The sequence below is a fragment of the Rattus rattus genome, chromosome 6, assembly GCF_011064425.1.
Source record: "Rattus rattus isolate New Zealand chromosome 6, Rrattus_CSIRO_v1, whole genome shotgun sequence".
Taxonomy (NCBI): domain Eukaryota; kingdom Metazoa; phylum Chordata; class Mammalia; order Rodentia; family Muridae; genus Rattus; species Rattus rattus.
The window spans coordinates 101,789,412-101,806,294 of NC_046159.1; the positions used below are offsets into that span (position 1 = coordinate 101,789,412).

The 16,883-nt window shown below is 46.0% G+C and overlaps 1 protein-coding gene across 1 annotated transcript in view; it reads left to right on the forward strand.

Annotated features, from left to right (window-relative positions):
- Svopl (SVOP like) overlaps positions 1–16,883 on the forward strand; it is a 49,160-nt gene that overhangs the window by 19,624 nt on the left and 12,653 nt on the right. The window contains exons 8-13 of the mRNA XM_032907259.1: positions 651–779; positions 3,180–3,253; positions 5,400–5,611; positions 9,138–9,249; positions 11,652–11,733; positions 12,633–12,722. Coding sequence (XP_032763150.1) covers positions 651–779; positions 3,180–3,253; positions 5,400–5,611; positions 9,138–9,249; positions 11,652–11,733; positions 12,633–12,722 — 699 coding nt within the window. The remainder of the gene's footprint in view (positions 1–650; positions 780–3,179; positions 3,254–5,399; positions 5,612–9,137; positions 9,250–11,651; positions 11,734–12,632; positions 12,723–16,883) is intronic.

Here is a 16,883-nt window from a genome sequence, read left to right on the forward strand (position 1 = left end):
ACCCTTGCCCACCCTGGCCCTGAGAGCTCGGGGGTGTGGCTTGGGTATAATGCTCACCTCACTTGCAGAAGGCTTGGGTTAATCCCCAGTGTGTACCCACCACCACCGAGATTCACATCTAGACCCCTCAGGTCTTTGGGGCCAGGGCTATCAGGCCTGTTGCTTCCTGTGGGAAGATCATTATCTCTGTGGTTGTAGACTAAGACTTCACTGCTCTGCCAGCCTACTGCATCCCATCATTGGGTGTTCTTAAGGCCCTAGGTTCAAGGGCAGCCTGGAATTTGTTGTCTGTGAGTTGCTCTCAAGCCTAAAATCTAATACCTGCCATTATATAATTGGCATATCTGTAAAAAATTAAATAAAAATCTATAATGCAGTCAAATATCTAAAGTTAGTCCTTTGGTTTTAGCCCAGTGTTTCTTGTTCTGTAGATCTCTCTCCCTAGAGGCACATTTCTGAGTCAGCATAAGTTCATTTCTGAGTCAGCATAATTTCATCAGGAGATGCTTGAGACGCTGTGTGCCTTGAAGTTTGCCAGCCCTCTCATGGGGTGGGGTCTGCCAGGACTGAGGAAGGCGCAGAGTAGCCAACAGCACCTTTAACAGTCTACAGAACCTGTAGCTCTGATGCTCTTTGTTATCTGTGTCCAGTTCATCCCTGAATCTGCTCGCTTCAACGTCTCCACTGGGAACACGCAGGCTGCGCTGGACACCCTAGAGAGCATCGCCAAGATGAACCGCTCAGTCATGCCAGAGGGACGGCTGGTGGAGCCCATTCTGGTGAGTTCACATCTGGGTCACCCTCCAGCGGTCATCCAGAAGGAAGGGGGCCAGTGCTGTCTAGTCTGGCTCCTGGAGGCAGAGGGATGCCTAGGACAAGCAGATTAGAGGTGGGACTCAGGTTGGCTCTCCTCTGCCACACTGCCCTGTAATTCTGATAGATGACCTGAGTTAATATGAAAGATTTTTAATTTTTTATCTTATTTTCTTATATTGGTTTTGTCTCATTTTGAGAAGGTATTTCCATAAGGCCTAACAGTTTTCTTTTTAAAAACTTTCCAGCCATCTTGGGGATTTAGCTCAGTGGTTTGAGCGCTTGCCTAACAAGCCCAAGGCCCTTTTTTTAAGTTTTATTTATTTACGGTCCCCAGCTCGAAAAAAATCAAAACAGAAAAGAAAAAAAAAACTTTCCAGCCGTCTTCCTGCATCCTAGGATATGGTCACATATTCTGTTCATGGGTTTGTTTTATTACTTGAGGCATTTTTATAGCATATATTTATTTGCGTGTATGTTTGTGGGTATGGGTATAGATGTGCATGCCACAGCATGCATGCGAAGGCCAGAGGATAATTTGTGGTTGTCAGTTCTCTTCTACTTTGTGTGTTTTAGAAATCGAACTCAGGTCGTCATCCTTGGCAGCAGCAGGCAGCTTTACCTGCTGAGCCATCTTGATAAGCGACTCTTTTGTGTTTTCGAAGGTGTGTGTGTGTGTGTGTGTGTGTGTGTGTGTGTGTGTGAGAACATGTAAATTGTGCAGATGCTAGTAGAGACCAGAAGATGGTCTTGGACATCCTGGAGCTGGAATTCAGGCACTTGTGAGCCATCCAACATGGTGCTGGGAACCAAACTCCAGCCCTCTGGGAAAGCAGTAATCGCTCTTAATGTCTGAGCCATCTTTCCAGTCACCCCCTCCCACTTTAAATAAATTAAAATACTGCTTCCCTTACAGGCAACTTGGAAGATAGGGAATTAGTAGTTTGGTCAAAGAATTTACTCTTTAGACCAGAATAGAAAGAAGGTTTCTTTAAATCCAAGCAAGCTGGTCAGATGTGGAAGAGTTGGTTGACACCTGTGCACACAGTGCATGTGGAGCAGGGGTAGCTGAGCCCACTGCTGCCCGAGTCACAGCCACAGGGCAGGAAGAGACAGCAAATGGCACAGAAAGGAGAGGAGGTCTCAGTGGAGGAAAGAGAGTCCTGTAGGTGAGAGATGGAGCTAAGATGGAGGTAGGCGTGTATAGGGGCTGGCGTGAGGAATACTGAACTGAGACCTTGCTCTCGGTACTGTGGGCAGCACTACCTTAGCAGCTTCATCCTGAAGGTTCAGAGGAGACCAACACTAAGGAGGGTCCGTGCTGGAATGGGTCCGTGCTGGAATGGGTCCGTGCTGGAATGGGTCCGTGCTGGAATGGGTCCGTGCTGGAATGGGTCCGTGCACTTGCATGGGTGTCAAAGAGTCACTTAGTTCTAACCCTCTGAAACCATAAGCCCAGTTAAAAGCTTCCCTCTGTGAGTCACCTGGTCATGATGGTGGTTATATCAGCAGAACAGTAAGACATGGACCTCCTTAAGAAGAAGGTTGCATTTGACTCAGCCTCAGAGGTTACAGTCAGTACCCAGCAGGCTTCACTGTTTCTCTGCCTGTGATGGCACAGCATCCTGGCAGAATGGCGCGTGGGAGCAGATCTGCCACCTCATGGCCGCCGAGAAGCAAAAGTGATAGAAATGGCTAGGGAAAAGGGGGGATCCTACCTCTGCAAGGTTCCATCAGTTTCCAAATGCCCTCTCACTTTGAACACTTCTGTCGATTAATCTGTCGCTAAGCAGAATATGTGTTATCAAGTTAATTCTCAGTGACTGGGTCCACCAGCTAGGGCCAGGGTTGTTTTATTTTTTAAAACTATTCTGTGTGTTTAGATGTTTTACCTGCACGTATATCTGCACTCCACATGCAGGGAGTGCCCCCCAGAGGCCAAAAGAGGGTGTTGGGTACCGTGGAACTGGAGTAAGGAATGGTTCTGAGTTTCCTTGTGGATGCTGGGATCCAACTGGTCCTTTGCACAGTGCTCTTAACCAAGGAGTTGTCCTTCAGACCCTAGGCCTGTTTTTTTTTTTTTTTTTCCTTTTTTCTTTTTTTCGGAGCTGGGGACCGAACCCAGGGCCTCGCGCTTCCTAGGCAAGCGCTCTACCACTGAGCTAAATCCCCAACCCCAGGCCTGGTTTTTATCACATCAGTCCTTTGGATTTGGTGGGGGAGGGGCTTCATAACTGAACCACACAGGGGTGATCTCACCACACCATATTTCTATGTAACTCTTGATCTGTGTGATCAGTAACATCAGAGAAATATGCCCTTAGCTCTCCATGTGTGTAGTCTGACCCTCCTGTTCATTTTCCCAGGAGAAGAGAGGAAGATTTGCAGATCTACTAGAGTCTAAATATCTTCGGACCACATTACAGATCTGGGTCATATGGTAAGAGCATTAATTACTGCAAGGCCAATAGTCAATAAGCAGGTATGCTAAGCATGGTGACGAATGCCTTTAGTTGCGGCACTCAGGAGGCAGAGGCAGGAGGATCTGCGAGTCCAGGGTCAGCCAGGGCTACATGGAAGAACTCTGTCTTGAAAAACCAAACCCCAACCCAACCCATACCAAACAACCAAACCAAACCAACGAAACAAACAAAAACCCAAAGAGGTATTTGGAGGAAACCCACTCAGGTAGAGGAGCCCCACAAATACACCTTTTATTTTTCTCTCATGATTTCTGTTTCCATAGTTAACCATAGTCTGAAGATCATACTTGTTTTGGCTTCTTCGACAGAGAGACCGCATGCACATGGAACTTTTTATTACAACACATTGCAAATTGTTTTGTTAGTCTGTACAGGGACTTACATGTAAGGCATCATGGTGTGATCTGTGGTGTTCACTGAAGGATTCCTCTATGGATAAAGGGGACATCTGTAAATCCGCTTTCAGGGGCAGTAGGGGAAATACGCATGGAAGATCAAACAGTTTCTGTGGCAATGTCTTGTCTTCCTACTACCACCCATCCTACCCCTGCCCCCAAGTGGTAAAACCATAAAAAGAGAAAGGAAACCTTAATGTTCTACAATGCTCCTGGCTCCTCCCATGGCCATCCGTGCTCACCTCCTGGCCTTCTGTGATCTGGGCTCTCTGTTTACAACAGAGACTGATCCTCTGAGTTCACCAGTGACGGTGGGACAGCCGTTAGAGCACCTCTGTACTGTGCAGAGTGAGCAAAGGAATCCAAGTAGGACTCAAAAGGAAAGAATGACAACTTTTTTTTTCTTTTTTCTATTTTTCAGAGCTGGGGACTGAACCCAGGGCCTTGCGCTTGCTAGGCAAGCGCTCTACCACTGAGCTAAATCCCCAACCCCGAATGACAACTTTTACTACATTAAATTAGCATCTCTGGAGTTGGGCTTGGTGGCGGCAAATTCTTCTGCCGCCAGTTTGAAGCCAGCCTAGGGCACACAAAACCCTGTCTTAAATAGACAGAAATGTCTCTGTGCCATATAATATCATGAGAAACCCAATGGCAAGCTATCAACTAAGAGAAGAAATTTGAAATGTATATCACATTTTTATATATATATATGTGTGTGTATGTAGTATATAATAAGCATATAAAATATAAATGTATATATATGCAATTGTCTTTCAACACGTCAAGATAGGCAATCAAAGATTTCTCTCTTTTTAAATTTATGTGTGTGTGTATATTTCTGTGTACTTCACATGTGCGGTTAGCAGATGCCATAAGAGGGTGTCAGGTCTCCAGGAAACACATGGCTGTGAGCCATCCAACATGGGTGCTGGGAACTCAAACACGGGCGCAAACCGTTTCCACCACTGAGCCATCCTTCCAGCCCTAACAACTAAGTTTAGAAGCAGGCTTGACTAGGTATATCACCCAAAACCACGCGTCCAAAGCACATGTCAAGACATATGCAACCTTCAAGTCATCAAGAAAATATGAATTAAAACTCTGCAAGCTTTCATAAACTCAATAATGGATAAGAACAGCTATATTTCAAAAGACCACTGGGCCAGAGAGATGGCTCACCAGTTAAGTACACTGGCTGCTCTTGCGGAGGTCCTGAGTTCAGTTCCTAGCACCCGCAAGGTGACTTGCAACCATTAAACTCCAGGAGATCCAACCCCCTCTCCTGACCTCCAAGGGCACAGCACTCACATGCGTGCAGGCAAAACACATAAAATAAAAACAGATCTTTAAGAAGACTGCCTGTGCCAAACAAGGGTTCGAAAGTTTGTGAAGAAACTGGAACATTCCACACACAGCAGCCTGCTGCTCTTATGGGAAGAGATGATTTGGGATCCTGGGTGTCTGTTAGCGTTAAAAACACATACATGGCAGGAGTCAGGAACTGCAGTTCAAAGTTCATGTCCAACAGAAATTCATATGCGTGTTTCTCCAAAGGCGTCTTCAGATGCTGTGGATGCTGTCTAGGCTGTTTTCTGGGTGCCTTCCGCACAGACCACTTCCCTTCTCAGCCCTGCCTGCTGTGGCCCTTTTTGTCCCCCAGGCCCGGTGAGAGCTTTTGGTAATGATGTTCTTTTCACGCTTTCAGGCTGGGGATTTCTTTTGCCTATTACGGGGTCATCCTGGCCAGTGCTGAGTTACTCGAGCGGGATCTGGTCTGCGATTCGAAGTCGGAGTCAGAGCCAGAGGTGGTGGAGAACACGGGGGACGCAGAGGAGGGTCGCAGTCCCTGCTATTGCCACATGTTTGCGCCCTCTGACTACAGGACCATGATCATCAGCACCCTCGGGGAAATCGCTTGTAAGATTGCCCATGTGCCTGCCCCGTGTTAGGCGGGGTTCCTGCAGCTCAGGGTCTAAGAGACCTCGGAGGCGGGGCTCCCGCCCGGCAGAACTCCTCAGGTCTGCAGACTACACTGCTGCATCCTGGGTTTCGGTTGTTGTGGGGAGGGGGAGATAGGTTTATAGTCTAGAGTGGTGGCGTCCACCTTTAATCCCAATACCCGGGAACTAGAGGCCGGCGGACTTATGTGAGTTCTAGGCCAGTCTGATCTACATAGTGAGTTCCAGACTAGTCAGAGCTACGTAAGTAGTGAGACCAGGTCTCATACAAAAATATCCAGTTTTTTTTTTTTTTTAAAGATTTTATTTTATTGTATATGAGTACACTGTAGCTGCCTTTCAGACACACCAGAAGAGGGCATCAGATCCCATTACAGATGGTTGTGAGCCACCATGTGGTTGCTGGGATTTGAACTCAGGACCTCGGGAAGAGCAGTCGGTGCTCTTAACCACTGAGCCATCTCTCCAGCCCCCAAAATATCCAGTTTTTGAGATCATAATATAATTCCTTTTCCTTTACACAAACCTTACTCTCAAGTTCATAGCCTCTGGTTTCGTTTTGTTTTGTCTGTTTGTTTGTTTGGTTGGTTGGTTTTATATTTATTCTTCCTTCCTTCCTTCCTTCCTTCCTTCCTTCCTTCCTTCCTTCCTTTCTTTCTTCCTTCCATCCTTCCCTTCTTTATTCCTTCCTTCCTTTCTTTCTTCCTTCCTAGCAAACTTCTGTTATTCCACCCCCCCCCCCAGCTCTTACAGTCTCTCTGCCCCTCTTCCACAATGTTCTCTGAGCCTTATGAATTTTGAAGATGCATCCACTGGGACTGGGCTCCACAACTCTGGATTTTGAATGGTTGTTGGTTTTCAGTAGTTGCAGAGAAGTTTCCTTGATGAGGGGCGAAGCCTATGCTTATCTGTGGGTGTAAGGATAAATATTGATAGTGTCATTAGGGATTATTCTGGCTCAGTGAAATGGTTGTAGGGTCTTCTCCGAGGTCCATGACTTCACCAGTCCTGGGGAGTTGGGTAGGTTTCCAGTTCCAGACATGATTTCCCTCTGGTTGGGTGGGCTTTATGACCAGCTAGACAGCTTTTGGTGAGTGTCAAGGTATGTATGCTCTGTTCGGGTCACCGTGCCTTGCTGGTCATTGTCACGGTTCATGGGCATCATAGGACAGTTAGTTGCTTCCTCCCTTTGGAAGCTTGCATGGGGCCTTCTGTGTCACAAAAGCTGGTCCTCAGGAAGGAGGCTTTCAGGTCGGATCCAGTTCTGGTCCTCTGGGCTCTGTGTCTGAAGTACATGATGTCTTCAGCACCAGGGACTCACCTTCCACTTCTGGGAGGCAGCCAAGAGCAGCGATATCCTACGATGTTTTGTATGATCTGATTTTTGTACAGTCTGATCTGTTTTGTATGATTTGATAGGGCTTTTATTTACTAATTTATTTATTTGTAGGTTTCTGACCAACAATTCAGAAGAGGGTTTCTCATGCCTGGTGTTGGGTTTTTGTTAGATAGTCTTCAGCTCTTGGGGGAGTATTGTCAGTCTGAGTGGAAAAATTCCTTTAAGTACATATGTAGACACTGACTCGCACATATTCTAGGCATTTTTAGGTAGATGGGTAACACTATGGTCTCTCTTGATGCTTCCAGATATTCCTCCTGTGATTATCTCGGCCTCCTTCCTCATCTCTCTTCACCTCCCTAATTATTTTATTTTTATGTTTTTTGTTAAGATTTTATTTTACATGTGTGACCATTTTGCCTGCCTGTACGTATGTGTACAATGTACGTGCATGGTGCCCTCATTGATCAGGGAAGGGTTTTTGATCCTTTGCAGCTGGAGTTGTGGCCACCATGCGGGTGGGTGCTGGGTATAGAATCTAGGCTGTTGTCTGCTTAGAGCAACAAGTTCTCTCAATGCCAAGCCGTCTCTCTAGCCCTAATAAGCCCTGCCCTGTTTTCTCATTTCCCCTTCAGATCTCTACTGTTCTCCCTCCTCTCCCCACAACAGTACCTTTCCACTTTCCTGGATTCTGCCATTCCTTCTTAGGAACCTCATATCAGAGACCCTTGCTGGGTCTGGGTTGCCTCATTCGATATGATCTTTCCTACTTCCATCCACTTACCTGGATGAACTCTGGAGAAGCATGTCAAGCTATATAATAACTCTAAAGTGAGGACCTCTTTCTGTCTCTCTCTGTCTCTGTCTATCTCTGTCTGTCTCTGTATGTCTCTGTCTCTGTCTGTGTGTGTTTTTAAGGTTTATTCATTTTATGTATGTGGGAACACTGTCACTGTCTTCAGACACACCAGAAGAGGGCATCAGATCTCATTACAGATGGTTGTGAGCCACCATGTGGTTGCTGGGAATTGAACTCAGGACCTCTGGAAGAGCAGTCAGTGCTCTTAACCACTGAGCCATCTCTCCAGCCCTCTGTTTTGGTGTTTAAGACAGGGTTTCTCTATCTGTAGCTTTGTCTGTCCTGGGACTCACTCTGTAGACCAAGCAGGCCTCTAAATCACAGAGATCCACCTGTTTCTGCCCCCTGGCCACTGGGATTAAAGGCATGTGCCATCAACACCGGCTAAAATGGGTAAAGGCTGGTAAAATGGCAGCACTGTTTATTTTTACCAGACAAAATGATGGCCCATAAAAGCTAGTGTGACTAGATGTAGTGGAGTTGCTTGTGTGCTTGCCTGCCTACATGCACAAAATCCCCAGGACGCCATGAACTGGGGGTAGTGGTATGTGCCTGGAATCCCATTGCTCGGGAACTGGATGCGAGAGGATCAGAAATTCAAGGCCATTCTCGGCTGAGTTTGAGGACAGTGATATGAGACTCTGTCTCAACAAATAGAGCCCAGAGCCAAGTGTGGTGACACAAGCTGACACTGTGAAACCCTGTCTCAAAACCAGAAAATCAGTGGAGCTTTGAGTACAATGGACAATGGTATATGACATTTAGTTCTAGCAAACTGGTAGTTTACAACAGACCTTTATGGTAGAGTTAAGCAAAAAGTAAAGTAAAATCAAATAAAATAGTAAATCTAGGTGTGGTGACATATACCTTTATTCCCAGCACTTGGGAGATCGAGGTAGGTGAGTTTGAGGCCAACCTGGTTTATATAGTGAGTTCTAAGGCAGTTATGACTGTACAGAGAGACCTTGTAGTAGTAGTAGCAGCAGCAGTAGCAGTAGCAGTAGCAGTAGCAGTAGCAGTAGCAGTAGTAGTAAAAGAAGAGGAGGAGGAAAAGGAGGAGGAGGAGGAAGGGGGGAGGGAAACATGCCTTTATATATAACCAGTATTTGTTACACATGGACCCATAAGGAAAAAGTACATTGGAGACGTCACAGATCATGACAGTGTGCCTAGATTTAGGATGGTAGCTGCTTCCTTATGAGATGACAGGAGGGGTCCCTGTTGGTGTCTGTGGATACCACGTGTGCTCCGAGGTGTTACCACTTGTGTTTGCTGCTTGCTTTCCAGTGAACCCTTTAAATATCCTGGGCATCAATTTCCTGGGCAGACGACTGAGCCTGTCCATCACCATGGGCTGCACGGCTTTGTTTTTCCTTCTCCTCAATATCTGCACTTCAAGGTATTGGTTCTTCGCTTGTTTCTACACAAGCGGTGTGTGAAAGCTATCAGACGGGATGTCCTGACTCCCGGCGATCAGCGGAGTCTGGAACATGTCACCTTAAAGGGAGTGTAGGGAACAGGCTGTTAGACTGAAAGACCCTTCCCTCCTCTATGACTGCCTCCTTCAGCTCTCATTGGATGGCATGTACTACTGGATGTTCACTTTACCCAGTAGTTTATTTAGGTTCTTTACGCAAAGCTTCTTAGAGAACTGGAGAACAGCCCCGGCTTTTTTTCAAGTTATCTGGAGCAACGGGAATGAGTCCAGTGACACAGAGGACATACATCTGAGGGTTGGAAACATGTTCAGGTGTAGAGCACTTGCCTCAGATAGCAAGCATCACCCTAAGTCTGCAACCCTGAGCAATGATATGTAGTTAACTATTGATCTGTGAGTTCTACACCTACAGGCCAACCAAGCGTAAATTGAAAATTTTAAAAAAGTTTCATTCCTGATAGTAAAAACAAACTACATCTGTGTAGAGTGTGGATGCTGGCTAGCTACATGTCACCTTGACACAAGCAAAAGGGAACCTTAACTGAGAAAATGCTTCCACAAGATCTCACTGTAGGTAGGGCATTATTTCTATTTCTTCCTCCTCCTCCTCCTCCTCCTCCTCCTCCTCCTCCTCCTCCTCCTCCTCCTCCTCCTCCTCCTCTTCTCCTCCTCCTCCTCCCTCCTCCTCCTCCTCCTCCTCCTCCTCCTCCTCCTCCTCCTCCTCCTCCTCCTCCTTCTCCTCCTCCTCCTCCCCTTTTCCTCCTCCTCTCCTTCCTTCTTTCAGAATATTTATTTATGATTTATTTATTTTCATTGTATATGCATTGGTGTTTTGCCTGCATATATGTCTGTGGGAGGGCATTAAATCCCTAAGAGCCGGATCTACAGATGCTTATGAGCCACCATGTGGGTGCTGGGAATTGAACTCAGGTCCTCTGGAAGAGCAGCCAGTGCTCTTAACTGCTAAGCCATCTCTCCAGCTCCTGTAGTGAATTTTCTTAGTTAGTGATTGATAGGGGAAGGCCTCTCCTGTTGTGGGTGGTGCCATCCCAGGACTGGTGGACTTGGACTCTATAAGAAATCAGGTTGAGCAAGACAGTAAGCCTCACCCCTTCACGGCCTCCTGTGCATCAGCTCCTGCCTCCAGGTCTCTGCCCTGCTTGAGTTCCTATCCTGACTTCCTCCACACTTTCACTGTGTGGAAGTGTAGGCCAAATAAACTGTTTCTTTCTAATGCTGATTTTGGCCATGGTGTTTCATCACAGCAATAGAAACCCTAGCTGAGGCAGCCTACCATTGTTCTCTCTTTTAGATTTGTGAATTGGGTCCTTTTTTTGGATTTTCTTTATTTTTCCAAGTTATTATTATATCATTTTCCTTCCCCAAATCTCTCCTGTGTAGCCCCTGCTCTCTTTTAGTGGCATTTAAGATTTCCTCATTGTTACACACACACACACACACACACACACACACACACACACACACACATTCTAAATTCATAAATACAACCTGCTCAGTCCACATAATATTACCCATGTGTTTGTGATTGCAGTGACGACCATTTGGTGTTGGATGACCTATTGGGGGGAAGAGGCTTCCTTGGGGGTGACCATTTCTCCTGTTCTCAGTATTCCCAGTTGCTTATAGTTCTTTGTCTGCGATTGAGGCCCTGTGAGCTTTCTTCCGTGTTAGCATGCCCATTGGTATCATTGTTATTCAGGTCTTGTTCAGGTAGCCATGACGATGAGACGTCATGGGTACAGCCTCTCTGACATTTTTCTAGGATACATTTTCTTAGAGCAAGCTCCCTGCAATCTTCCTGACCCCTCTCTCACCATAGGCTCTAGATGCAGGACTGGTATGTCTGGGCACCACACAATCTCTAGTTCTCTGCACATCATTGCTCCTTCAACAATACCACAGGGCATTTCCATCTTACCAGGGACTCGGCAATCTAGTGATTTAAAGAAGAAATAAGAGGGGGCTGGAGAGATGGCTCAGCAGATGAGCGTTTGCTGCTCTTACAGAGGACCTAGGTTCAGTTTCCAGCGCCTACAGCCTGCTTCACAACATCTGAAATTCATCTGAATTCCAGCTCCAGGGAATCCGACGCCCTAGTCTGACTTTCCAGGTGTGCACGTCATGAACGTACACACCTGCAGGCGAAGCAATAAATACCTTTCCCCAGGCATGTGCTCATTCTGGAGCATCCTATTTGGTGAACGGATTGTAAGGAAACTGGCTTAGGATGCCACAGTTAGGCCATTTGAGGAACAGCAGCCTGCCAAGGCTCAGAGCTTTGTGAGGCCATCCTGGAAGGTCCTCTGTGTCTGTCCCTATAACTTCCTCTGCTTCTTCTTCAGTGCCGGCCTCATTGGCTTCCTCTTCATGCTGAGGGCCCTGGTGGCGGCGAATTTCAACACCATCTACATTTACACTGCTGAGGTGAGCATTGGGGAGTGGCGCGGCTGCATGGGACATGCCAGGCGAGCTTTCAGCCTGTGCGTCTCTGACTGCTGATAACCATTTGACAAGTTTCTTAAAACGTCCTATGGAAATGATACCAGAGAGTTTGATGTGGATTTCCCCTCTCTTGTTCAGTCTACTGAAGTCCAGTCTCTCAAAGACAAGATCTCTTCCCTTTCTTATAAAGTCAGGGTGTAAAACAAATGCCTGAAATAATTTGGGGGAGGGAAGGTCTATTTTAGTTCTGTTTTAGTTGTTCTGGTTCACGGCTGTCTGTTTTACCTTTTGGTCTATAACAGAGACACCATGGTCAAAGGGTGTGGGAGAGAAAAGCTGGTTACCTCATAGCAGCCAGGAAGCTAGGGGACTAACAAGACGGGATGTGAGCTAAGATACACCTTCAAAAGCACACCCTAGAGCACACATCTTCTAACAAGGCTTCTGAAGTTCTAGTCTATCCAGATTTTGAGTCCATTAGTGCATTAAACAATTGATTAGGGTGGACCTAATGTTTCTGCCCTTTATTAATTTATACAATAAAAATGAATCACCTTTCGCCAAAATGGCTCACTGGGAGAAGACGCTTGCTGCCAAACAGGACAGTCTGAGTTCAGTTCCCCAGATCTACGTGATGGAAGGATAGCTCTGAGTCTGTGAGTTATGCTCTGACCTCCACATGCACCATGAGTGCATTCACAGCCAAGCACACATGAGAAATAAATAAATGTAACGTGTTTGTAAAATTCAAACCTGTATCCTAAAGACAAAGAGCATCCAGTATGCTACAGAGACAGAACCCTGAACTGGACAGGAAGGGAAGAAGAGGGTCCTGGGAAGACCAGTCACCAAAGGACGTTTCCTGTTCCTCTTCTCTGCAGGTCTACCCAACGCCGATGCGTGCTCTAGGAATGGGGACCAGTGGCTCCCTGTGTCGCATTGGAGCGATGGTAGCTCCATTTATATCCCAGGTACCCACGGAGGGTGCGCAAGGAGACCGGGTCTCCGTGGGGTGGGGAAAAGGGACCGCAGTGCTCTTAGAGTAAGGGTATAGCGAGAATGTTTGCTCTATTCGGGGGTGTGAATGTTTAATTGCCCATGGGCTCTAATTGTGAGTTATATCTCTTGTGGAACTTGTCAGCCTAGTGGACTACTGAAAAACAAGAAAATGCCTGGGGGTAGATCAGGAAGGCAGAGCCTTGTCCAGGGGCTGGACAGAAGTCTGGCACAGGCTGGGATAAAATATTATCTTTTCTTTTCTTTTTTTTTTTTTAAAGATTTATTCATTTATTATATATAAATACACTGTAGCTGTCTTCAGACACACCAGAAGAGGGCATCGGATCTCTTTACAGATGGCTGTGAGCCACCATGTGGTTGCTGGGAATTGAACTCAGGACCTCTGGAAGAGCAGTCAGTGCTCTTAACCGCTGAGCCATCTCTCCAGCCCAATATTATCTTTTCTTAAAAAGGAATATTTTATTTTATATAAATGAGTACACTGTAGCTGCCTTCACACCATGAAAGGAAACTTGATCCCATTACAGATGGTCATGAGCAGATGTGGTTACTGGGAATTGAACTCAGGACCTCTGGAAGGGCAGCCAGTGCTCTTAACCACTGAGCCATCTCTCTAGCCCTGATATTTCCTGTCTTTCAATAGAGGGATTTTTGTGTCTACAAAGTTTTTAAACTCCCGGAAAGTGTTTCCTGTCTTAAAAATGGGTGCTTCTTTTGCCTTGCATTGTTGCTTTTGAAAATTCCTTCCTAGCTGTTTCACCTGTAGCAGAGAAGCAAAGTAGGAAACATCAGTGCTGGAGAGATGGCTCAGTGGTTTAGAGCACCGACTGACCTTCCAGAAGTCCTGAGTTCAATTCCCACTCCCAGAGAAAGGTGGAAATGCCTACCCTTTCCCCTTGTTAGCGGGCTGAGGCCAGGTTTCTCTCCTGCTTTCAGTGGGTTGGAGGCTCTGGGTTCTCAGTCACTTGTAGCATTCTCCCCAGGGAACTGGCACTGTTTATACATCAGGCCACATCGATTCTAGGGGCCTTGGCAATGCTCAGAAAAAGATCACAACTTGGGCTGAGTCCTGAGGCCTAAGGGGTTCTGTTCTGCTTGGCATGAAGTGGGCTCCTAACTACAGGTAGCTGTATCCCATTTTGCCTATGCCTTCCACATTCTAAAGTAGGGATGAATAATAGCATATTCGCATGTGTTGATCTGGAGGAGACAGTTTAAATGCAAAGCAGTTAGAGACATATGTGACACGTCATTTGAGAGACATCATATAATAATGACAATAACTGAGGCCAAGTGCTACTCAGATAAATATTTCTTATTAAGATAATAGTTTCGTGACCACAGGTGAGTTCCTTCTTGTTAAGGAGCACAATGACTGCAAATTTTTAACACTGTAGACGAGATGCTATGTAAATCACGAAGGCTGAGGAAACAGCATCTTTACCACCGTTGAGAACACCATCTTTAATGACCACACAGGCGTCAGCGTCAGCTCTGAAAAACAGGCCACTTGGCAGAGAAGCAGGAAGGCTCCTGCCTCTCTCTTCCTGTGTTGAAAGCTCAGATGTGTTTCAGTCTTTAGAGGCTGCCTTCGTATGGAGTCTGCCCTCATGGGGAAGAGTTTAATTTGCTTCATTATTGAGTACCGACAAGATACATGCTGCAGTGTCTGGATATTGGAACTAGCTTCAACCACCCGGTGTTGCATTGTTGTTGTTGTTGTTTTGTTACCTTTAAGGAACTGTGGTGGGGGAGGGGATGGGAGGGGGGAAGAGGGAACATAAAAACGAGAGAAACAAAGGCACTTTAAATCCCATCCAGTGCAGTCAGCCACTGTGTACTTCACTTCCCTAACCAGTGTGGATGTGGTAAAGTCAAGTCTGGGCAGTTTCATGCCCACTCCTGAGGTATTGCCGAGGTTTCTCATGGAGTGGGCTGCTTCAGGCTTTCTGTGGTGATAGCTGTAAATCTTTTTTTGGTTCTTTTTTTTTTTTTTTTTTTTCCCCCGGAGCTGGGGACCGAACCCAGGGCCTTGCGCTTCCTAGGCAAGCGCTCTACCACTGAGCTAAATCCCCAACCCCGATAGCTGTCAATCTTAAGTGCTAGGGTAGCATTATAACACGAAGACTCCTGGGCTCTACCCAGAGATGCAGATGGTAGAGATGGAGACCCACTACGTGCACTTTAGGTACCCACAGCGAAGTCAGAGTCGGCTGCTCTGTGCGCCTTCCTGACGGAGGCTGTACCCTCCACCAGGAGAGCAGTGACTAGGAGCTGGCTTCTTCTCTCACAAGGTTCTTTCTTCTCTTATTTTCTAAAGCAGGTGACTCAGTAAGTTCAAGTAAAAACTTTACAGGCCTGGAGAGATAGCTTAGTGCTTAAAGTGTTTGCTATTCTTCCAGAGGACTGGAGTTCAATTCCAACACCCAACACCCATGTCGGGTGGCCGACATCTGTCTGTAGCCACAGCTCTGTGATATCTGATGTCCTCTTTTAGACCCCCAGGTACTGCACACACATAGCAACACCCCCCACACATACATGCACACACATCTAAAGAATATTTTAAAAGTAAAAATAATATACATTAGTAATATTTTCTAAAGACTAAATATATAAAGTTTAATTCAAATACACCTTTTAAAGTGAATGTTTGAGGTACCTGGTAGTTAAGAAATTGCAATAAAAATAAAATCCAGGTTTATGTATTCCAAGCAAACAGAAAAGGAGAATTTTACTCTAAAATTATTAAAGGCTTGCCACAATGCAGAAGGGGCTCAGTACAAGGCTTCTCTGGAGCTAGACCAGGGACTCTTCTCCTTTTCTCTGGGCAGCATTAGGAATCGGGTACCTCAATTCTAGCCACGTGTCTTAGTTCATGCTCTTATAACAACTTATCAAAGACGGAGGGGCCGGGGGTTCGGCTCTTTTGGAAGAGGGCCCACCTAGCATGCAAATAGCCCTGGGTTCCAGCCCCTACAGTCCCAGCACTTTGGGAGGGAGAGGCAGGAGGATCAGAAGTTCAAGGCCATCCTCATCTTCCTAGTAACTTTAGAGCCAGGGCTAGGCGGGACTCTGTCTCAAAAACAAACAGGAAAACAATCAGACTAAGGAGCTTGTAAATAACAGAAATTTCTGACAGTTCTAGGGACAGGAAGCACAGGATTAGACGTCTATAGGGTTGGATTCTTGTGAGGGCCCCATGCCTAGCTGGCTGATGGTCACCTTCTTTCTCACTGTATCTGTACCCATGAAAGAGCCTTGTGTGGCCTGTTTTATCAGGATGCAAACACCTCCCAAGGGACCTACCTCCAAATTGACCATGCTTGTATCTGAGATTAGGATTTCAGCATAGGAATTTTGGAGGGGCCTATAGACCCTCAGGGTCAGTGACATCAGGAGTCCCTTGGTTCAGCAATGTGTGATATACTGAGACCTTCTACGGGTGGGTGGTCTGTAATGATGACTTTAGTAGCACAGCCTGACGTGTGGAACAGCTAGGGAAAGTAGTGTGCCAAAGCAATGAACACTGCCCCCTTGTGGCCGAACCCAAACAAGTCAAATTTTAGGTGAGACCATCACCGAAGTAAATGAAGGCACAATGTGTATGCCTCACACACTTGCATGCACACAACACGTCACTTGGAGAATGGGACAGGGCAAACAAAAAGAGCCTTTGTTAAGAGGAAGGACGTCTCTTCACCTCCTATCCTCTTTCAGTGACTAATTTAAGACATGGTTTCTGGAGTATAAGTCCCCTCCCCATCATAGAATTTTTTTTTTTTTTTTGTGGCAGTATTTATGTAGCTCACTAACAGTCCTTGCTTTATGAAATAAAGTTACTATTCTATTAGTCTGTCCTATTAGTCATACCATATTAGTATATCTTCTAGTTTTTTTTACATATCTTTTTAAGAAGATTTTTTTTTAAAGTTTGGGAATTTTTCACATGGATTCTGTATTTACATAATTTCCACCCTGTCTTTTGCTCAAACGTCTCCCATGTCCACGTCTCACTCCTTCTTAAGTTTGTGATCGCATAATTATTATTATCACACACACACACACGCACGCACGCGCGCACACACACACACACACACACACACACACAG